We start from the raw sequence: 25,242 nt of genomic DNA, 5'->3' as shown, positions 1-25,242 counted from the left end.
TTGTTGGCCCATACAGTAAGGGCGCTGGAACAGAGGGGCCCGCGAGACGGGGACCCCTCTGCTCCAAGGCCCTATGCCATGTGAAAGAACGAGACTGTTTGTAACATTCGGTACATTTATTTTCTTTTGCAGAGAAAAAGGAAGTACATACAGGGCACTTTTCACTGAAACATTGCGCTGTACTACTAAAACGTCCACATTCTGCACACATAAATCGTCCACACTCTGAACACAACAAAGTTTCTTGGCACTCGTGGAGCCGTCCTCGACTCTGTCCAACGAGGCCTGAAAAGCCACGGTCCTCTTCCCCAACACGAACGGCGGAACAGCGGGCTGAGCCGGTCTGTGCACCGGCGAGACAATGTCACTTACCCCGCCCGCCACGAGGCTTCCCTCCTGTGTTGCGACGTGGAGGTCGGCTGGAGCTTCCTACGGTGTTTGTGTTGGTAGAGGCGGGTGGCTGGCGGGGGGAAGCTCTGCCACGATTGCCCGCGTTGCTCTGCGGTCTGTCCCGCGAGCTCGCCTGGGCTGAAGAGGAGCGGGAAGTGTTGGACCCTCGGCGAGAGGAGGAGGAACGACCTCTGCCCGCGGGCCTCTCGTTGCGGGGTCTCGCAGACGGAGGAGGGGCTGGCTCCAGAACCCCCGCCGCGGCTTCCCTCTGGGCCTTCCGTGAGTCGGTGGAGACTCGGAGGAACTCCGACGCTCCAGCGAAGAGGTTGTCTGGCTTCAGCGGGAGCGCCATGACGCTTTTCTTTGCGTCCACCACCTCGTGACGGAAGATGGCCAGACCGAGCCAACGAGCCCTCTCAATCGCCGCGCTGTCCGCCATGGACTTCCCCACCCAGGCTGTGGCGTGACGAGTGACCTTAATGGTCAGTTGCTGAAGGGCCTCCAGCTCCTCAGCGTCGTCGCCCCACGCCTCTTTTAGCTCGGCTAGCCGCTTAGCTGTCGAGCCCTGGAGAATGGCGACCATGTTCAGCGCGCGCGCCGCCAGCGCTGCTGACTTGTACGCCTTCTTCACCGCCACGGATATCGCCTTTTCCTGGGGATCGGTGAAGTGCGGGTCGGGAGTAAGGGCCACTGGATGACGCTGGTCCATGATGCCCTGGGCCAGGACGGGGTCCATGGGGGGACAGGCGATGAGCCCCAACTTCGGCGCGTCCACCACCTCGAGGGGGAAACCCAGCCGATGCGGCTCGGAATGGACCTCCCAGGTGGACATGAGGGCGTTGGCGAAGCCCAGCGCGGCCGGGACTTTCTTGGACCTCTGCGCGCGCTGATCCTGGGGAGCCAAGCCCTGGTACTCGTCATCTTGCCCGGTGGAGGATGCACGCTCCTCCATCGGGCGAACGAGCCCACATCTGAGCAAGGCTCTATCGATGATAGCCGAGACCGGCTCGTCGCGCCTTGCGGGATCGGATTCCAGCTCCTGGGCGTCCGGCCAGCTGGGCCCCAGCTGACCGCCAGAAGCCCCGAGGTCGTCGTCCTGACGAGGGCTGGAGGCGGCTGCCCCGGTAGCCCCCTGGAACGACAGTATCTCACCCTCCTCCGCCCCCTCGTCCATGCTGTGGGCGCTGCCGTCGTCGGAGACGTCGCTGAACGAAGGCGAAGCCCCGCTGTCACGGTACTCCTGCTGCGGCCTCGGAGAGAGCGGCTGGGAAGAGGGGGATGAAGCGCCGCTAGCTAGCTGCACCCGGGTGGTTCCCCCGGTCACAGCTGCGGCGGCCGGTGGAGTGCTGCGCGGCACGGAGGGTGTAGCAGACTGGAGCTGCTGCGACGGCGCACTCTGGTGTTGCTGCGAGCGGTTGCTGCTGGGACCGCCCGCAGCTGGAGGGCCCATTGTGGGATGAGGGCGCACGTGGTGGGCGCTACCACCCACGTTACCTGGGCCGGTGTCCATGCGGGCTGGATCCGCTACGGCGCTGCCGCCTGGGGCCAGTTCGTCGGCCCTGTCTAGACGGCGCTCGAGGCGACGCCTGGAGAACCGGGCGCAGTCGTCGCAACCTCCCGGTGCACCACGGAAGTGCTTCGCCTCGAAGGCATGCCGTCGCCCGAGGCAGGAGATGCAAAACCCGTGAGGGTCGTCCGCGGCGATCAGCAAGCGGCACCGTGGCGTCAGCCCGCACGAACGTGGAGCCTCCATGGAGCTAACCTATTAGCCTTTAGCCGGCCGGCTAAACACGAGGAAAGCAAAAGGAGGAAAACTTGATTTCAGATAGAAAGAAAAGATAAGAGAGCCGCGGGAGCGGAAAGAATAATAAACTTCTTTTTTTTTTGCAGTAGAGGAAAACCCGTGGGTCAGTACAAGTACCACCCGAGTGGGCTAAAGCTGGTTTCGGTCTAATTCACAAAGTTTGTAAAGTTTGGTCTTTGAGGTATGTCTTGTAGCTGTAGCATCTGCCATGCAGAGAAGCGAAAGAGGATGAGCCACGTCACGCAAGAGGTTTTATACCTCTTCCGGTTTACCGGACACGTGACATACCCTTCTCAGCCAATGAATGGCCCGGGAGTTTATGGTATGTAGCTCTGCATCACGCCAGGGGGCGCTGATATCCCATAGTGAGTATGTTACGGAGAATTAGACAAGAAACTTGAAAAGGTAAGAAAAAAATCGCTGGCAGTGAGTGATTTGTTTATTTATTCCGGCAGTGAAAGAGTTAAGGAAACGGTCTAGAATGAACAAAAAAGGTCAAAGTTTGATTACAATTATTCTAAGAGAACAAATCAAGCTTCAAGATAGGGACAGGAAAAGACACATGGTAAGGTAACTAATGATCTTAATATAGCAATGTAGCTATAAAAATATAGTTGAGCAATTGCAGGATTCAAGACTGCTAATTTTGGGGTTAGTTTGATACGGAGAGAGAGAGAGAGAGAGAGAGAGAGAGAGAGAGAGAGAGAGACAGAGAGAGAGAGAGAGAGAGAGAGAGAGAGAGAGAGAGGGGAAGTGTGTGTGAGAGAGAGACAGGTTTATGTTTCTTATCTCCCAGGAAGACAATTGACAGTTTAAGGAAGTTCAAATACTTTCTAAACGGTAGACACATTTATAATCACAAACACATTCTAGGAACAGTGATTTAAAATGAATATCAGACATGTTCTGCCCTGCTGCCTCATCTTTGGTAAGTGTATTATTATCTGTCCATACAGTATGTGTAAACTTCTTTATGCCTCTAACTGAATCATTTGTCTGTCTCTGTCTACAGTATATTATGTCCATCTGTCTTTCTCTCTACAGTATATTTGAGTCTTTTATTTATCTGTCTGTCTTTCTGGCTCTGTAGGAGGCTAGCCATCTATAAGAGGGTCGGTCTGTGTGTGTGTGTGTGTGTGTGTGTGTGTGTGTGTGTGTGTGTGTGTGTGTGTGTGTGTGTGTGTGTGTGTGTGTGTGTGTGTGTGTGTGTGTGTGTGTGTGTTTTCTATCACTTGATCATGATCATCAACTGTTCATGTTTGTTCCACAGCTCTGTGTGGAGTCACTCTACAACGACAAGTCTTTAGAGAAACTGAAGGAGAAGACCTTACAATTACATGCAGGTTCTCAACAGCTGGTGATCTGTTCAAGTCCTTCTGTACAGGAACATGCACTACAGATCTCATTAGAACAGCTGACTCCTATGCTGTGAATGGTAGATACAGTATTGCAAATGAACAAGGTGGATTCTTTGATCGTGGAGTGTTTCATGTAACCATCAGACAGCTGAGAAAGTCTGACACAGGGACATACTGGTGTGGTGTGGACAGAACATTCACTGTAAATTCAAATGAGGAGATTCAGATCACAGTCCTAGATGGTGAGTATAAACGTAGAATATAATTCTCAGAGAAAGGTTGCCAGGTACACACCCACCATGTTGGGGGAGAGAACGCAAAAGGAGAGATTATGAGCTCATTCTTAAAAAAAGTTACTAAATATCAGCATAACTTAATACATAACATATAACATATGATTTAATTCAGCTTATTGTATGTTTTCTACATGTGAATCAACGATGCAAAATTATTTAGTTAACTATTTAATTTGATGTCCATACATGTATGTATTTACTGTGTAGTGTAGAGTACACTGTAAAACAGACGTGATAGACTTAGGCCTGACCTCGATTATTCGAATAGTCGACTAATCAGTCAAGGGGTGTCTGAGTCGACTGACAATCTCTTAGTCTAATTATTATTATAAAAAAATTAATTCGACTGAAAGATTGGTTATATTAATTAACCAATAGTTTGCCAAAATAGGATATACATCATGATTTATTGGGAGAAAACAAGCAAGTATATGTTAAATCAGACATTAAGCACCCCTACAGCCCAAATGGAATGTTCCTCTATTGCATAACATCTTTTTGGCATGATTCGACTGAGAGATTGGCAGTGGAATGAGACCGATTCGACTGCCAATGCCAAAAAAATACAAAAATATATATATATTTTTTGTGTTGCATTGGTCGACTATTAGTCGACTATAGGCAACTATTGGCCAATCAGATTCGACTATAGAAATCCTTAGTCGGGGACAGGCCTAGATAGCAGGGACAAAGTGGTGCTGTGGTGCTATGTCTATAACCACTGGCAACCACTCTCTCTCTCCACACATTTCATGGCAATCAACAGTAATTATCAGTGCATTGTAGTAATTTAAGTGCTTATTAAAATGTAAACAAGGCATTATCAAACCTTCCCTCCGGCCCCACTGAGCCCACTTTGGCCCTGATCAGTGTATATGGAAACGACAGCACAAGTAGGCGGTGTTGTGTGGTGTGCCAGTGGAAACCCAGCACTAGTGAGCTGTGTATCTGTTAAACTATAGTACCTGTTTGTGTAACTTTCTTTGGCTGTCTAAAAGTCTGTCTCAATCAGATTTGTGCTAAAATCTGTTGTGATTCACAGCTCCAACCATCACTGCTCGTCCTCCATTGGTTCCGTCTCCAGATGGAACAGTCTCTACAGTCACTGCAGGACCAGATGATTCTGTAACGGTCTCACCAGCTGTCTCTGAACCCTCTACAATTTCTGGTAAAATATGTCTGTCTGCTAGGCTTTTTGTTCATCTGTTTTTGTTTCTGATTGGCTGCTAGTCTGCCTGCCTGTTTTGCTGCCTACATAGTGAGCCATCTAGATCAGGGGTCTTCAACGTTTTCAGGCCAAGGACCCCCTAGCTGAGAGAGAGATGAAGCAGGGACCCCCTCTATATTGTATACAATTGTGCTGCAGATTAAACCATTTCCCCCCCAACTTGGCCTGCTCTTTTTTCCCTCTACACCCGTCTACCTCTTTGCCAAAAATAGCCGATCTACAAGTTCAGTTGTGAGCTTGTAGAGCTGCTATTTTTGGCTAAAGTTCTCCTCAGAAATGGGATGCTAGTAGTTAATGTAAAAAATATCATATCACACAAAGATTTGGCGGCCCCCCTGTAGTAACTCTGAGGACCCCCTAGGGGTCCCGGACCCCCTGTTGAAGACCCCTGATCTAGATATTAACTAGCCTGTCTTTCTACCTGCCTAGTTGGGTGATAGTCTGTCTGTCTAGTGGGTTTTTTATCTGTTAATCTACATGTCTGTAACCTGCCTAGCTGTCTAATACTCTGCTTGTGTCTCTCTCAGTAGATTAAAGTGTTGTAACTTCCTGTAAACTTTCTTGACTGTTGTAATGTGATTATGTAATCGCAGCCCAAGGAACCATCCTCTATGCCACAGTGGGACTGGTTGTCATCATCACCCTGATAACATTGGCTACTGTGATCTTCGTCAGGAAGCGAACCACAACATTACCAGGTAACATACGTGTACACACGTACACACACACACACACACACACACACACACACACACACACACACACACACACACACACACACACACACACACACACACACACACACACACACACACACACACACACACACACACACACACACACACACACACACACACACACATGGAAGTCCATAGGTCCAAAAATTAAATAATAAATACCACAATGAAATAAATAATAAACACAATGATATAAATACAAAATACAATTAAATAAATAAGAAATACAATGAAATAAATACATTTATTTATTTATTGTGTATTTTTTTATATATCATTGGGTTTTCTATTTATTTCTTTGTGGTTCTTATTTATTTCATTGTAACTTTTAATGTCAACCTATATATATTACATGATGCCACTTTTAGCTATTTAATCAAGTCCATTGGTCCAAAAATTAAAAAATAAATATCGCAATGAAATTAATAAAATCCACAATGAATTAAATAAAAAACACTGATATAAATAAAAATACAATTAAATAAATAAAAAATACAATTAAATAAATACATTTATTTATTTATTCTGTAAAGTTTTTTATTTTATTGCGTTTTATATTTATTTCATTGTGACTTTTTATATATATTACATGATGCCACTTTTAGCTATTTCATTAGGTACATTGGTCCAAATATGTTATACCAAATACCACAATGAAATATATAAAACACGCAATGAAATAAATAAAAAACACAATGATATAAATAAATAAATACAATTAAATAAAAATAAAAAAATATTTTATTGCATTGTTTTTTCATTTAATTGCATTTTTTTAATTCATTTCATCGTGACTTTTATTTATTTCATCTTGGTATTTAATTTAATGGGTTTTTGTATTTCATGCTGTCTTTTCATAATAATGGCTTCTTTAACAGGATAATGGTTTGACATCGCAGTCTGTCAATCAACAGGAACGGGGCGGGACCATGGGCGGGGTCAGCTTTTTACACTCATTCAGACCAAAGCAACAGATCGCTGAGAAGCCGATTACATTAGTCCTTGGGTCAAGACCCCAAATTTCGCATACTGGTACCATCTGGGTGGGCAAACCATATACATCCCTAGATTAAGTTTTGATATGACGCTGAATGGTAGCTTTATAGTGTTTATCACCTCTTAAAGTAGGCCCTAATAGACAATACCTTATTCAATTCAAAAAATATATAGCTTTAAATTGAAGGATCACAGGAACACATTTCTGTATACAGTATTTGACAATGTTGTTGAATTCTGAAGTTAATTGTATGCCTATATTGGACCTGCATTTCAGAATCCAGAGATTCTGATGTGTGAATGTTGAGACTTACTATTATTTATCAGAGATTTATCAGGATTGTTTGTTTTTAAATGTTTTAAATGAAAAATAAAATGAATTGAAAAATATTTTAAAATATATATTTAATTTATAATAAATGAACAAATTGGAATCGGACAACTCTGGGTCTTGCTGTAAAATTCCACTATAAGCACCAGCCCAGCTCAGTGGTTAGAGTGTCCGCCGTGAGACTGGGAGGTCGGGGTTCGATCCTCGGCCGGGTCATACCAAAGACTATTAATGGGACCCAGTGCCTCCCTGATTGGCACTCAGCATCGATGGTTGGATTGGGGTAAGTCCCTGCGACATACTATAGCGTCATGTCCAGGGGATGTGCTTGTATTGTACATCAAGCTGCCTTACGCTAAGGAAACAGGCTCCTGCCCTATGGGCCTCAGGGCTCGGCAAGGCTTACTTATAAGCATGGTATCTCAGATCTGGTTCAGAACCTGTATGGAACTGTCACTGAAATCCTACAATTTGGGACTATACACAGTTGGATAATGTTGATCTTGCGGTCTTCACAGCCAATGGTCACCACACGAATCATGCCATAGCCAGTCAGTTTGTGCAGAATCTAGCAGATATCCTCTTCACTGGAGGAGCCACTCCTGGTAATGGGGTCATATCACTAAAACTACATTTTTACAGGCCCCAATAAGATGTCTCTATATACCAGCTCTAAAACAAGTACCAAGAACTGATGCTATCCAAGATGCCATCAACCACAGTGTTTCAAGAGCACAGAAGGAGGACACTGCTTGGCTCTGTCAGCTCCACTCTTCCCCTGGGCTGGTTGGCCTATAATGTTGTGCAAGATCACAATGGTGATGAAGCTGAAAACAATAAGTGTCTTTGTCCGCTGCTTGACTTGCCCCCTGCCCATCCTGATACAGTGCTCAGTACCACTGCCTACTTAAGATACATCACTCAGCATGAGCTACAGTCATATAACGTTTGACATGCAGCTGTATGGTCGCTTGCCTGATCTAGTGGAGTGATCCACAGCGATGGTCATCAGTGGTGCTCAGACCTGGGATGATGCACACTCTAATGTCTTTTGTCGGCTTAACCCGATAACAGATTGATTCAACAGCTGTGGAGGTGGAGGAGCTAGTAGGTGTGTCATTTGGAGTCCATCTTTAATGGAAAGGCCTGGCCCAAGGCTGTGCCTTCTGCATGGTAGTGTCTGTTCTTCTTCAAGACTTCTTAGAGGAGGGAGAAAAGACTCATGAGTAGATAGTGGTATTCCTGGAGAAAGCGAGAGAGCACCCCACAGGCTATAGCTATGGGTGGATTGCTTCATCAGGGGAGCAAGAAAAGAATGGAGCTCTCTGCCCTCTTTGACTACGAACTCGGCCCGGTCCCTTCAGAATCAGCTTTATTGTTACATCACAGGTTTACAGAAGTAAAAAAGTGGGTGAAATGTGTTTTTGTGCATAGTTCCCATCATATTATTTCCATAGAAAAAAAGAAAGGGAAGAAAAAGAAGGGGGTGGGGGTGCAAGGGGGAAAGGAGATCAATCAAGTAAACAAATTATCTACATATTTACACATACCTATATCACGTACCTGAGATAAGATATAATGTCATGTAAGCAGAGACAAACAGTTCACACAAATTCCCACTGCAAATGAAAGAGGTGCCTCTTTTTCCAGTGTACAGATTGTCTATCAGTGATATATATTAATGTATTCGGCTGTTTGCTTGCTTACAACAATAATATCTATCTCTTCCTATGACATAGCTGTCCTGTGGTTGCAAAACAAATCACACTAGACCCCAGGGTTCTCACAGACATTACTAATTTACCCTCAGAAAAGAAAACAATTATGTATAACAAAACATTTTAAAACATAAAATAAAGACAAAAACAAACCATATATATCTGGATACCCTCTGAACCTGCTTATTTTCTTTGGTTACCAACTTTTCATTTTATTTTTTAAAAAGCTTTTCAGAGGGGAGAGACATTACATCACATCACTATGTATGGGCAAACAGTTCACACAACATCACACACTATCATAAAAAAGCATATATTTTCAGTACAATGTACATAGATCAGTCAGTGATCATTAATGTATTCATGTACTCTATAGTTTGCCTGCTAGAAATAGGGACATTCTCTTCCTCTGATCTGGTGGTCATGTGATTGTAAAACAACCCAGGCCGCTTCTTAACCCCTTCACCAGACCCCCGGGTTCGCATAGGCATTAAAGGAAAGGAAAACCCACGATGTATATATATAACACAATATTTTTTAAATAATACAATTAAATGAAATGAAAACCAAAACAAATCATAATTATGTTGTTGGATACCCTCTAATTCTGCTTATGGAAAAAAAACTGGGGAAAAAAGAAAAGAAAGTAAAAACAAACATGCTTGAACCTCCTTATTGAACATTCAATTTAAAATGTTCATTCTCTGATACCGATATACAGGTGTTCAACCTGGAGTACAGATTTAACCTTCAGGGCCGCTGTAAGTAATGTTTAACACTGGCATTCTCTTTCTCAAGGGTCCCCATCCTTATAGGACCAAAGGACCCCCTCCACAATTTTGTAAACTTCCGCGGACCCAGCGCCCCATCAAATATTCATTTGTATTATTCCTTATTAACCACCCCCAATGTATATATAGTTTTACGGTCTTTATACTTGCATATAATCAAGTTGAAGTAACTGATTACATATTTTTTCATTATTAACCCACATTGAATGCTATTTGAGTTTACTGTCTTTATTCTTGCATGATGGGAATATCTGATATTGTTGTCCTGTAATCGGTTTTTTTCTTTCTTTTTTCAATTTAGCTTATTAATCAAGCCAAGCATATAATTTGTCTGTAAGCACTGTCACGTTTTTAAACCTGAGCATACTGATACTGTCATTTTTATTGCTGAACATCCCTCCCAAAAAGTATAGTAGCAACTATTCGCACCTTTCAGGTGGATGAAGTGTATCTGTAACTGGTCATTGTAGCCTTATTTAAATTGTAAGAGCCATTTACACTGCTGACCACCTCGTTGACACCTTATTCTCTCTCTCTCTCTCTCTCTCTCTCTCTCTCTCTCTCTCTCTCTCTCTCTCTCTCTCTCCCCCCCCCCCCCCCCCCAAATGTGTGAAGAAAAAAAACCTTAACAAGTAAGTAGGCTATCATTTTAGTGAGGGAGGAAATCGCGGGGGGGTCCGCGGGGGGTCCGCGAAAAAAACAACAACTATCTAATCTAAAGTAAACATCACATCCCTCAAGTCATTCTCATTCACATATGCCATAACTTTTACTACAAATCGATTATAATAGGCCTACTTTATCTACAGATAAAAACACTAGTGATATTCAGTGGGATTTAAAAATGGCGGAGCTGGCTTCAGTTTTACAGACAGACCAAAGTAATCCAGAGCCAGGGATTACCCAATCAGCAAATAGGTCCCGCCCTATGGTCCCGCCCCGTTCCTGTTGATTGACAGACGGCGATGTCAAACCATGATTGGGTAAATGGAAGCCATTCTTTTGAAAAGACAGCATGAAATAAAAAACCCATTTAATAAATACCAAAATAAATAAATAAAAAGCACAATTAAATGAAAAACACTAAAAAATAAATAAATGTATTTATTTATTTATTTGCATTTTTATTTATATCATTATGTTTTTTATATATTTCATTGTGGTATTTGTTATAAAATTTTTGGACCAATGTACCTTATGAAATAGCTAAAAGTGGCAACATGTAATATATATAGGTTGACATTAAAAGTCACAATGAAATAAATATAAAACGCAATAAAATAAAAAAAACATTACAGAATAAATAAATAAATGTATTTATTTAATTGTATTTTTTATTTATTTAATTGTATTTTTATTTATATCATTGTGTTTTTTATCTAATTCATTGTGGATTTTATTAATTTCATTGCGATATTTATTTTTAAATTTTTGGACCAATGGACTTGATTAAATAGCTAAAAGTGGCATCATGTAATATATATAGGTTGACATTAAAAGTTACAATGAAATAAATAAGAACCACAAAGAAATAAATAGAAAACCCAATGATATATAAAAAAATACACAATAAATAAATACATTTATTTATTTCATTGTATTTCTTATTTATTTAATTGTATTTTGTATTTATATCATTGTGTTTATTATTTATTTCATTGTGGTATTTATTATTTAATTTTTGGACCTATGGACTTCCATACACACACACACACACAATTTTATTTCAGAAAACTTTAAAATACTCCAATGATCCCTCATTCTAAACAGTTCATAAATGAGCAACGCCAATGTTGGTGATAGTGTTACATCAGGCTAGGGCTGATGGCCCCAAAATGATCTCAACATGCCTCAATGGATCAGCTGCAGTGGCGAGAGTAAAGCACTGACAGCCTTGATGCATTTGATATGGAGGGAGAGACATGGCAAGACAAACGAGCCTTGTGACTGCAAGAATACAGCATTGACTTGCATGACTTCGGGCGTTCGGGTGGCGCAGTAGGAAAGTGCCCACCAATATGGAGGTTGTGGGTTCGAATCCACCATGGTGCATCCGGCTTTGTCGGGCGTCCTTGCGAACACAATTTGCCCGGGGGAGGGAAGCCGTACAGGGAGTTGGATATTGGTCATTGCACGTACTCCTATGGGCTGGTGGCGGCACCTGTCAGCAGGGAGTGTTGGGCGGGAGGAGTAGGAAAAAGGCTCTACGTCCTCCCGGAGGGGGCTCCTCACTGGCAGGGGAGTCAGTAGGATATGACAGCAGTGACAACACAGAAATGTGTGTGTTTTTTTTTAAACTTGCATGACTTCGTTCCACTAAGTTTGATTCAATGTGTCTGTGTTCCACAGGTTCCTGCACCAGAGGAGAACCATACACCACAATGTCTAACGAGGTCAAACACTACCTCTTTATTCCTGTTTTTGCTCTCCCTCTATACTACAACAACCAAGTTTACTACTGTAGTACTAACCAAAGTGAAAAAGGGAAAATGTTATTCAAGTTAAATATTTCAAAAAGTATAAAAAAACTAGTTTAGTGCTGGTCAGTTCAGTGGTTTGCGAGATTAGCTCCAGAGTCCAGACAGACAGACAGACAGACAGACAGACAGACAGACAGAGACCCTCTCATATTGTGACTAGCCACTTCCAACACCGTAAAAATAACAGTAAATAACAGCAAAATAAGAGCATCGCAGAACCAGTGCAAAGACTTTAGGGCAGTTCTTCTGGCTATGCTATGCCTACTGTAGTAGGCTACTCATGTACTGTACAAACATACACAATTAATTATTTCTAACACAGTTACTATGGCAGTACTAATGTAGATAGATACAGGATGGATACATCTTCCACAGTGACTCCTGCAGTATTAATGTAGATACTGTAGGTAGATACAAGATTTTCCTTTTACCGTAGTTTCTGTGTTGAAGTCTGAACCTTGCATTATAGCTGAGGCAGAACAGAGACATTATTTTCTTTCACTGTTGAAGTGTGATAGAATGAATATTAGAACCTTTTCTGCATCTCAATACTGAATAGTTATTGTCCATTTCATTAAATCTATCAACCAACACAAGGTAGATGAAGGCTACATATATCGGTCTATTTATCCATCTATCTCTTGTTTTCTCCTCAGGTGGCCATCTATGAGAACTGTCCTCCGGTCTCCAGGTCAGACTTAGACTCTACCTACCAGACTCTCAATGCAGCCACCATGGAGCACAACACAACCTACTGTACAATCACACCAGCACACACAGACTCCTCTACCTACCAGACTCTCAATGCAGCCACCATGGAGCCCAACACAACCTACTGTACAATCACACCAACACACACAGACTCCTCTACCTACCAGACTCTCAATGCAGCCACCATGGAGCACAACACAACCTACTGTACAATCACACCAACACACACAGACTCTTCTACCTACCAGACTCTCAATGCAGCCTCTGCTGTATATTTCATAACATAATATACAAATCTAAGTCATATGTTTGTACTCACAAGTAGGCTACAGGAGGAGAGATGATTCAGACAGAGAGGTGCCGGTTGGTCTGAGCTGGGTGTGAGGGTACAATTAACATTCTCTTTGTTGTTTACCTGGGAGACAGAAGGTCTTGGCATCCCCCTTCCCGGCCTATATAGTTGCAAACGTCTGGGCCAGGGGGTGGGGTCTCACCTTCCAAAGCTCACACACCCACACATGCATCTTCTTTAGATCTCTCTGCTATAAAGACCATACTGAAATGTGCCTTAGTGTGTGTGCCACTCCAAGCCGTGAGGCTGCAGGAGCTGGCTGTGGGACCTTGGGGTCCAAAGAACTCTGTTTGTTTGTACTTTGAAATAAATCGGATGCAAGTAACCTCACTGACTGGAGTGAAGACTCAATTCATTCTCTCTGGTTCCAAAAGTGGCTAATCAGTCTCCTGGAAAAAGGTTCAAGAAGAGAATATCCGGTCCAAGGGTTTTCAGTCAGGCATCTTTTTATTTCCGCCCAACAGGCAAACTGCCATGTTAAGGTCTGATTAGCAGCGCACAGCTTTCACATAGAACCATAATATTTATACTGTATACCTTCTGTCCACAAAAGGAGGAGCTAGGTGGTTTAAGCCCAGCCCCCAATCCCTGTAGGCCTATCACACATCAAATACATGAATACTGGGAAGTCGTGGCCCGAGTCCCCGCCCACAGCCTGGTTTGACATTAACATGTTCTTACAATGTACCCACTTGTATTATGTCCAATTATCAAACTTTACTTTTGCACAAACTCATATTATGAAATCATTGGTTAAAGGATCTACACCATGAATTAAAAAAAAATATTTGATATTTAATATCATATGGTGTATGTCCCTCAAACCTTTTTCAAAAGGTTTGAGCCTAAATCATCACTCAGATATACTCATCCCAATTAGTCAATTGTCTCTGGCTTATACAGCACTTTCAGCTGCAATACCAAAACGTCCTCTTGGGCAGGGGGGGGCTACTGAGCAATTCTGTCTGTTAATAAAAAAAATATTAAAAAAAAAAAAAAAAAGGAAAAATTCTGCATAAAAAGAAGCATCTAAGAAAAATACAAAATCGAAAAAAACAAACACTTTGAACATTTTTGAACAATTCCACCAAGTGTTTGAGGTGCCTGTTTCACCCACTTCCGGGGGGTGGAGCCAAAATCCGAGCCCAAAGTATTTGTTCGTAGACCCCCACTTAGGGGGGGGTAGAAAAAGTTTCGGAGCGATTCGGGCACTTTTCATTTAACATTGGGTTTGCCATCATTAAAGTAATACTAGGTAACGTTTTCAACAAAACTAAAGTTAAATTGTATATCTTTTGTGAGTGGCAAAAGTTTCACAACACCCACTCCATGAATTTCACCCCCGGAAGCCTTTTATTTATATATTTTCTATTGAACGTGGACGGGGGGGACTTTCCCGGGAAAATGACGTTCCTGGCCAACGTCATGACGTCATAACGTCGGCCAGGAACTACCGCAACGGTTTCCTGTTTGGCCAGGAACTACCGCGCTAATAACAAAAAGGAACCTCACGCTGATTTTAAGAGAATGTAGGATTGGAAGATCGAAGATTGGGTAATCGAGGACTACGGAAATTGTATGCAGTGACGGTAGTGACCAGCAGAGGTTGCTAAAAATCGTTATTTGTGATTCTGCATTGTACAACTTTAATGTTTGTGATGTCAGAAACATTGCCATTCTGAGATCGCCTGTTCAGACACGCCCATTCTGGAAATCCATGAAATGAGAAGGAATGACTGAATGTGTGTGTGTGTGTGTGTGTGCGTGCGTTACCTGGTAATTTTGTGGTTCGCTTCCTGACGAAGATCACAGCAGCCAATGTTATCAGGGTGATGATGACAACCAGTCCCACTGTGGCATAGAGGATGGTTCCTTGGGCTGCGATTACATAATCACATTACAACAGTCAAGAAAGTTTACAGGAAGTTACAACACTTTAATCTACTGAGAGAGACACAAAAAAAATTTCATGGTGTAGACCCTTTAACATCTTATTATCTTCAACATAAGCCCACACATATATGTTTTCAACCTTAAATGAATGATTTACACAAAAAGAGATGTTTGTATGGTAACATGACATTTTCCTTAGATTCAAGAAGAAAAGTTACATGGAACTAGCTGGTCTCTTCCCAACCACATTTGTTCATACTTGTGTTACTTACTACGAAATAAGCTTTTACTGTGAAATCAGAATACTACAAGAATTCCATTTGAGTCTGCCTGACTTCACCAGAGGTTTTTTTGGAGAGATTATAGAACAGATGCCTTCACCTTAGCCATCACCTTGCATAGGGACAATAGTATTATAATCAGCCGCTTGGTAACAAAAGGACTTGGCCCAGAGACTTGTTTTGGTTCACACTTGAAGCTGAGAGCTTCTGCTCCAGGACAAAGACCAGGATCTTCAGGGTGTGACTGATCAACACATCAATAGCAGATTCAAATTAAGGGGGTTTGCCTGGGTATTTTCCACTCCTAACCCTGTTAACTGCAAGCTCAGATTCACCTAATATTGTATCTCAATATGAAATGAAATTACTTATATGGAACTTATGTTTGAAGATACTTCACCACCATGGAGCACAACACAACCTACTGTACAATCACACCAACACACACAGACTCCTCTACCTACCAGACTCTCAATGCAGCCACCATGGAGCACAACACAACCTACAGTAAAATCACACCAACACACACAGACTCCTCTACCTACCAGACTCTCAATGCAGCCACCATGGAGCACAACACAACCTACTGCACAATCACACCAACACACACATAGATCTCCATCAGTCTCCAACAAGATACCGTCTATCTAGTCTTCCATTTCCACATTACTTGTATTTTGTTTGAATCGTTCACACTCATGAGGACCGTTATCCTTGCTTCAGCTGTGTACTGCTGTGACTCCCTCTATTTGTGTCTCAGAGAGACTAGCCTAGCTAACATGCCTCTGTAAAGAGATTTGGCGCAAATACATTAACACATATCTTGTTACAACTTACAAATACTTATTCATCAAATGTATGTTGTTGTTGTTGTCGCCATGACATTTATGTACAAAAACCTAAGGTGTACTGTATATATGGTGTATCCTGTGCCAGCATTATATTAGTAAATGCCAATGACCTTAATAAATATATATATATATATATGTTCATTCAATATATATATTTCATTCAAGTATGAAAATAAAATAAGAAATACTGCCGGGAGAAAATTGAACACATGTACTGTAATTTGTATGAAAACCAAAATCCAGGTGCAGGGCAGAGCAGGGCCCTCCGGATTTAAAAATAAACATAACTTAAGTTTGTGCTGTTTGTCTTTACAGGGCAGAATTATCTACATAATTGAAAGCCTTTTCAATCAACGACATAATAATCGTGGGTTTCTTTTGGTAGTAGTCTCAAGAAAACTACAGTGATACCAACAAACACAGCAAAGACCCCGTTTAGAAAAGATAAGTACCGATCAGTTTTTTTTAAAAAGAAAACTGCAATAAACAATAAGATGACTGATTTCCATTAGGTGCTGTAATTCCAAGTAGGGCCACTGGGTGTTGCCACAAAACCAATGCATTACATCTAGCTGTGAAGCCAGGTGACACACCAGCCAATTAAAACAGTCTCCACCAGTGACATCACCACAATTTCTGAAATAAAAAAAGAACTAAATTCAGTATAAGGCTCAAGATTTCTACTTGTGTTTTTGTGTATTCATTATTGAGTCATCAATTTCATTTGATCCATTCTTTCTGACAAGGAAATCATTAACTTGTGCCAGTGAGCCGGACACTGCTACTGTATAATGGCTGCTGTTGTACCAGGCATTGGTGGTGTGGCAAGACTTTGCTCTCAGGGAGGTAGAGCGCCATCTCCAGGGCGAGCAAGTTGGTGAACTCAAATGGTATTGTGAGCCCTATTTAGTCAAGAGATCCTAAACCCACAATTTGGGGATTTAGCATCGTGCAAGGGGCGTTCCCATGCAAAAGTTGCTATTTTCGGACACCAGCCTTATCCCTGAAACACCTGCGCTAGCCGTTACATTATGCATAGGTGTGGTTTGGGCGTTACAATGATAACTGTGGAAGAGTACTGCAACTCCAGAGCTCATGTCTGATGAGGAAGACGGCTTCAAATGGACTACCTGTATGGATCTTCAGCCCTCCAGCAGGAAGAAGTTCAGCGTTTTCCACGTTGTGCCAGGAGCTCCAGGAAAGGAGATCTCCAGGACCTCGTTCCAAACGCTCTGTTCTCCAGGACCCAATGCTTGAGGACACAGAGCTTGAGGACCATAACAGGTCTTTTACACTGCTGGAGCTGTAAGGCCCCTTGTCCACCAAGATATATTTTGGAAACCCCAGCAGCGTGGCGCCAGACATTTAATTGGACTTTTTTGGCAGTCACACTCCCAGTGTGTAAATTAACCCATCAGCACATAGACGCGGCACGATGTGTGCAAGTTTTTGAATATACATTTTTAGAGCGAACATTTTAAACTCAAATCTTTGCTTCTGGGGGTCCCTGGAACAAAGTATTCTGAGATGGGGGTCGGCAGCCAAATACTGCTGCGAAGCGTTGTGAGGTTATAGATCGGCTATTTTCGGCAAAGAGGTTTGGTGTAGAGGGGAAAAAAGAGCAGACCAAGTACAGAGCCAAAGGACAGGTTTACTAAGTATTGACAGTTTAAGTGGTTAGATATCTGAAAATACGCATTAACATGAATCCAACAAACACTGATGACAGTGCTGTCAAACAAGTGTATGAGGCTATATGAAATCTATGAGAAACAATGTTATACAATATGTAGTGGGGGTCCCTGCTTCATCTCTCTCTCAGCTAAGGGGTCCTTGGCCTGAAATACGCTGAAGACCCCTGCAATAGACAGTTGGACATTGATCTGTCAGTGTATGAATTCAGAGTTCATAATATGAATTTTCAATATTGCGTATATGCACTGGCTACAGTAATGTTGCAGCTGTGGAGGACATTATGTGTCCAAAGTTATTGTGAAGCAGGAATGTTGCCCTGAGTTGAGTTAATGCATGAATTAAATGAGAATTATTGACCTTTACACATAAATTAATGAGTGAAAAGTGTATTGTACAAAGACACTTGAAAGATAATAAAATGTTAATGTTAAAGATTAAATGGAAATGATCAGAATTATCAGGGAATAAATCAGTTAACACTGTTTACACTGTTACAACACTGTAACACTGTTAAAGCACAGCTTAAAGCCAAGCCATCTACAACAGGGCTTGAAGCCTACTGTATGTACTGTACACTGTATGTATCTAGTCTGTAGACCAATGACAGCCCACACAAAGCAGAGCCACTTCTGGCAATAAAGGAATACAGCATGAACTAAAGTAAAGGGCCATCACATGCAATATGATGAAAGTGGTTACATATTTGGTTATACATTATTAACCTATGATAAAAGAGGCTGATGTTGTCATAATGATCCTTATGTTTTTCAGTATTGATTTAAGGAAACGGTCTAGAAATGAACAAAAAATGTCAAAGTTTGATTACAATTATTCTAAGAGAACAAATCAAGCTTCAAGGTAGGGACTTTATTGAAAATCATGAAAAGACACGGTAAGGTAAATAATGATCTTAATATAGGTTGAGCAATTGCAGGATTCAAGACTGATAATTTCGGGTTAGTTTGATACGGGGGGAGAGAGAGAGAGAGAGAGAGAGAGAGAGAGAGAGAGAGAGAGAGAGAGAGAGAAAAAGAGAGAGAGAGAGAGAGAGAGAGAGAGAGAGAGAGAGAGAGAGAGGGGTAGTTACGTTTCTTATCTCCTAGGAAGACAATTGACAGTTTAAGGAAGTTCAAACACTTTCTTAACGGTAGACACATTTACATCACAAACAGATTTTAAGAACAGTAATTTAAAATGAATATCAGACATGTTCTGCACTGCTGCCTTATCCTTGGTAAGTGTATTATTATCTGTCCATACAGTATGTGTAAACTCTTTATGCCTCTAACTGAATCATTTGTCATTCTCTGTCTACAGTATATTATGTCCATCTGTCTGTCTTTCTCTCTATATTTGAGTCTTTTATTTATCTGTCTGTCTTTCTGTCTGTCTGTTTTTCTGGCGCGACTCTGTAAGAGGCTAGCCATCTATAAGAGGGTTTGTGTGTGTGTGTGTGTGTGTGTGTGTGTGTGTGTGTGTGTGTGTGTGTGTGTGTGTGTGTGTGTGTGTGTGTGTGTGTGTGTGTGTGTAGAGCTAATCAGAGAAAACGGCTGAATTTCATACTGTATGTTTTATAATTTGAAATAAATATTTAACAAAACAAAAACAAATGACCTACTTTCTACCACTTGATCATGATCATCAACTGTTCATGTTTGTTCCACAGCTCTGTGTGGAGTCACTCTACAACGACGAGTCTTTATAGAAACTGAAGGAGAAGACCTGAAAATTACTTGCTGGTTCCCAAGAGCTGGTGATCTGTTCAAGTACTTCTGTACAGGAACATGCACTACACCCCTCATTGGAACAGTTTACTCCTTTGCTTTAAATGGTAGATACAGTATTAGAAATGGATTCTTTGATGGAGTGTTCCATGTAACCATCAGAGAGCTGAGAAAGTCTGACACAGGGACATACTGGTGTGGTGTGGACAGAAGACCCTCTTCATTCCTCAATTCAAATGAGGAGATTCGGATCACAGTCCTAGATGGTGAGTATAAACGTAGAATATTATAGAATACTCAGAGAAAGGTCAACAGGTACATGCCCACAATGTTGGAGGGCGTAGAGACGGCAGAAGGTGAGATTGTGATGTCATTCCTCAGAAACAAACAAAACTAAGGGAAAAAAAACTGAAATGACTGTATTAAACAAATATTTAATTAATCTCATTTGATGTCAATTTCATACATTTATTTCTTATTTCTTGTGTAAGAGAAAACTATAAAATGGACAAATTAGCTGCTGTTAGAATCTCACTAGCTGCTGTTAGAATCTCACCTTCCATTCATCATCATCATCATCGTCTGCATTGTTGTATTATTATTGCATTCACTTATTATAATATTCACAGCTCCAACCATCACTGCTCGTCCTCCATTGGTTCCGTCTCCAGATGGAACAGTCTCTACCGTAACAACAGGACCAGATGGTTCTGTAACGGTTTCACCGGCTGTCTCTGAACCCTCTACACCTTCTGTACGAGAGGAAAACTCCTCTCCAGTTACAGGTAAGAACAGCATGTCTGTCTGTCTGTCTGTCTGTCTGTCTGTCTGCTGCGCTTTTTGTTCGTCCGTCTTTGTGTCTGATTGTCTGGTAGACTGCCTGCCTGTTTGTCTGCCTACTGTACATAGTGAGCTGTCTAGATATTAACTATGCTGTCTTTCTACCTGCCTAGTTGGCTGATAGCTTGTCTGTGTACCTCGTGGGTTGTTTATCTGTTAATCTACCCGTCTGTCTACCTAGAGTAGTGGGTTGTTTATCTGTTAATCTACCTGTCTGTCTACCTAGAGTAGTGGGTTGTTTATCTGTTAATCTACCTGTCTGTCTACCTAGAGTAGTGGGTTGTTCATCTGGTAATGTACCTGTCTGTCTACTAATGGGTTGTTTATCTGTTAATGTACCTGTCTGTCTACTAATGGGTTCTTTATCTGTTAATGTACTTGTCTAATAGTCTGTCTGTGTCTCATTCAGTAGATACGTGTTAAATTATGTTGTGACAACTTCCTCTAAACTTTCATAACTGTTCTAATGTGATGATGTAATCCCAAGGAACCATCGTCTATGTTACTGTGGGACTGGTTGTCCTGATCACCATGCTGACGTTGGCTATTGTAATCTACTTCAGGACACGAACCACAAAACTACCTGGTAACGCACACGTACTTGTGCATGCACGCGTGGACGCGCGCACACACACACACACACACACACACACACACACACACACACACACACACACGTCAAAAACAACTGTGTTGGTTCATACTGACACTGTCATAATGTAGAGTCAATGAACAAGTCTGGCCTGCGATATCTAATTTCAGATCATATTGATATATTGCCATGACCTACCTATAAGCAACCTTTGCTTCACATCACCCTATTTGTTAAGATAGGAGTCCTAGCTTTGAAAAATAACCTATATCCAAGTAAGAAAAAGTGTATAAAAGTGATCAGCTATTTAACTATTTCTACAGTGAATCACTGAAAGTAAAGAACTGAAACACTGTACAGGATGTATATTTGGCTGAATTGTGTAATAAAGCTAAATCTGTGTTTTGCAGAACCTTACAACTCTTTCATAGAGCCAGTTTATGCCAATGTCAGAAAGGTGAGTTTGAGAGGTGTCTCAATAATTGCTTACAGAGCTAAATCTGGAGAGTGTGTGTGTGTGTGTGTGTGTGTGTGTGTGTGTGTGTGTGTGTGTGTGTGTGTGTGTGTGTGTGTGTGTGTGTGTGTGTGTGTGTGTGTGTGTGTGTGTGTGTGTGTGTGTGTGTGTGTGTGTGTGTGTGTGTGTGCGCGCGCGCGTGCGTGCGTGCGTGCGTGCGTGCGTGCGTGCGTGCGTGCGTGCGTGCGTGCACGCGTGTGGGAAATGAACAAAATATCCTATGGCAACTAGTCGAGACTGAAACAGATCACTCTTATATTCTCCTAGCCTGAAGATGACCTGGCCAACATGACTTACTCTGAAGTTCAGTTCCACAAAAAGACAGACGTCCATCCAAACCTTCCACCTGTCGAATCCAGTGACTCTACTGTGTACTCTACTGTCAAGTTAGCTTAAGATGAGCTTCAACAGCATGGATATCTTAAGACTCAAAATTGCCTAAAACTAGAAAGGGGAGCTCAGCAGAGTGCAGATCTCTGCCAGGCTGCCTACAGTACCTAAGGGTGTAATTTTGTTTTCCACTGTATATCTATAGTAGCTCTACCCACCTATTTTACATTTACATTAGATCAAAGTACCTGGTAAAAGGCAGAATGTGGCATTGGCAGATAGAATGTGTGGCATTGTGTCAACCAAAAAAACAAACATGTACTGTGTATGTTGTATTCATTTGCATAATATAAAAAACATTGTGTGGGTATAATAATTGGGTACTGTATGTCTTGGTAGGATTGCACTGATTAGAATCTGTACGTGCACTGTATGTGTATGTGTATATGTTTTGATAATGTGTTATTAGATGAGGTGTGGTAATAATGGAGCATAATGCTGTCGTCCTATGATAACAGTATTGCTTGAGCAACGGAGCACAAAGAGCTACAGAGTGGCAGAATAAATGCTACCGTTTGGCGAGGCATCATTGGATGTCAAAAAATATATATATTATAATAATAAATATATATTATTCTATGTAACAATGTTACTTGTTCACCACATGATGAAGTACCAGGAGGCATGCCCCAATAATAATTCTTACACTGTCTGATGTAGCAGCTCATAGGTGGCAGGTGAGGCTTATGATTGGAAAAAATATATATTTGACCAACTATTATACTTGTTTTAATGACCATGGGGGATATGTTAATAATAACAGCAATTCTATCTATGCACTGTCAAATCAGTAGGGGGGGGCATAGAATCCCACATCTGTTGCTACGTGTCGCATTGTGAGCTTATAGATTGGCTATTTTCGGCAAAGAGATTTGGTGTAGAATAGAGGGAGAAAAAAGGAGTGGACCAAGGACAGACCGCTGGGGGACCCCAGTCACAGAAGTACATAGGGTTTTAGTGGTTAAACCTTTTTCAAACAACCATACCATTGTGGATTTCTTTTGGTAGTTATTTTATGAAAACTTCACAGGAAATACACCTTAGACAAAAATAAATACCGTTCACAAAGTCATTGTTCATAAATTATATATTTATATTATTTTTAAGAAATTGTTCATGAATTATATATTTATATTCTTTTTAAGAAATACATCAAATCAAGTTGACTGATTTACATTTGGTGCTGCAATTCCAAATAGGGCCACTGTGTGTTGCTACAAAGCCAATAAATCTCCTGTAGCTGTGATGCCAGGTGAGCCTCTTCCAGTTCTATCACCACAAAAAAAGAGCACCTTTCAGGGGGGGATAATGGGATCATCTCAAGCAATCCTAATTCCAGCCAGTGGAAGTGTAAAAAACATTCTGTATGCTCAAAACGTCTACTTGTAGGCTAGTTGTTTGTCAGTTGTGCGTTTCCCCCAATTTGGAGTCTACAGTATTTAATTTGATAAATTCTTTCTGACAAGTAAATTATATCTTACTGTACATTAAATGTTGATGTCACCGGACTGAGACTTGTGGAAGCTGTGTGAAGGTGCACTGGACACCGCTGATGTCCAGATCTCGGTGAATTGAATACACAGACCACAATGGAAACAAGCCCTTAGGGCTTTTTGCGTTATCCTTTTAGCACCATTGTATAATAATCGTACCACTGTACTATTTGCAAACTGTTAATAAAGTATTCAATCAATCAGTGTATGTACACAGGATTTAAAAATGATCTCCACCCAGGCTGTGAGGCGTGGTTATGTTTTCACCTCTGTCTATGTATGTAGTCTCGCGTAGACAGACACTACTATTCCACAATCTTCGAATGCTACAGTAAATAGACTCTGGAACTACACCCCCTGAAAGCCGATTCTGGAAGACGTCATTTCCGTTCACGAACATATATTTAAAAATATCTTTAAAATATATTTTCGAATTTCCATTTCTGATAAGCAACAAGCTATGATATGATTCGACTAATTTGATTTACATCAGGACACAATTACGCGACTGCTAAGACGAAACAGAAGCGAGGAGGAGGTTGACCAGGTAGGATACATAAGAAATTAACATAACCATATGTCTCTAGACAAGCCAGTTCAGGTTATCTGGTAGCACATAGACCAAGAACAAATCTTCTACTATCTATAGAGCTGTACTAGGATGAACTCAATGCCTAATTATTACATAACTAATACAAACACAAAATACACATTTAAGAAAAAGTTAAAAGTACACTTAATGGCCGCGTTTCCCAAAGAGATTCGTAGAGATGCTGCGTAGAGATCCTGCGCAGGTTGTACGACGGGTCTTACGTGCGTCCACACAGGCTGCGCAGTACCCTAGCAGGCACGTAGATTTCAGGTCATGCGTAGCCTACGCAGCTTGCGTAAGAGCCTGGGACCCGGCGAAACCTACGCTCTACCCTCATTAGTAGCAGCTGGTTGTGCCCTACGTGCTATCGGTTCCCACGTCCACGGCGTTACGTGTCTGCTAAAACTACATTCGGGAGACAGAATGGCGTATCCTACTCTCCTCCTACTCCTGGGAGAGGCGTAGCCCTGAGTGCTGTCCGACGCAGCAGTTTGTGACGAGCGCCCTGGGGCGCTCGTAACACCCATCGTAGCGAAATAGATCTATGAAAAGACCGACCCCACACACACACACACACACATATAATTTATATATATATATATATATATATATATATATATATATACACACACACACACACACACACACACGCTGTCAACGCACTGCGACATGCCGTGTCTATAGCTTGCAGATCTGTTCTTTTGGGTAGGGCGGGCGGCTGCGCTGCTTCTAGCCCTGGTTCAGAGCGTTAGTGAGTGCTCAAGAGTAGTGAAAATAAACAAAACCATTTTGCTACTCACAGAAGCAAAGGCTGTTTTGTGTTGTTGAAAGTCTATTCTCGGAGGTGGGAAGCCTCTCAGCACCCCACCTACTCTGTAAAATACACTTTTTGGGTAGAAAATAAAATATGTCAGCGAGACGTAAATTATTTTTATTTACTCCACAGTGCCCTCTACAGATTTTGGTTAATGGTAAGTTCAATCCTCCAGATCTGTAGAGGGCACTGTGGAGTAAATAAAAATAATTTCCGTCTCGCTGACATATTTTATTTTCTGCCCAAAAAGTGTATTTTACAGAGTAGGTGGGGTGCTGAGAGGCTTCCCACCTCCGAGAATAGACTTTCAACAACACAAAACAGCCTTTGCTTTGGTGAGTAGCGAAATGGTTTTGTTTATTTTTACTACT

General features: G+C 41.8%; 1 protein-coding gene across 1 annotated transcript; it reads left to right on the top strand.

The window, feature by feature from the left end:
• Nucleotides 1-3,095: 3,095 nt before the first annotated feature.
• On the top strand, nt 3,096-22,385 carry LOC308096438 (uncharacterized protein; the record flags this gene model as incomplete). Its single annotated transcript, XM_080443860.1, has 14 exons — nt 3,096-3,122; nt 3,465-3,572; nt 3,701-3,794; nt 4,891-5,016; nt 5,670-5,774; nt 11,999-12,042; nt 12,786-13,109; nt 17,257-17,522; nt 19,748-19,902; nt 20,308-20,421; nt 20,964-21,062; nt 21,479-21,525; nt 21,850-21,968; nt 22,382-22,385. The coding sequence occupies 14 exons, from the start codon at nt 3,096-3,098 to the stop codon at nt 22,383-22,385; spliced, it is 1,632 nt and encodes a 543-aa protein (XP_080299986.1).
• Between the last annotated feature and the right edge of the window lie 2,857 nt (nt 22,386-25,242).

Source organism: Gymnoscopelus braueri (genome assembly GCF_963280865.1).
Source record: "Gymnoscopelus braueri genome assembly, chromosome: 12".
NCBI lineage: Eukaryota > Metazoa > Chordata > Actinopteri > Myctophiformes > Myctophidae > Gymnoscopelus > Gymnoscopelus braueri.
The sequence above is the reverse complement of the archived record's forward strand: the minus strand, read 5'-3'. Positions and strand labels throughout refer to the sequence as shown.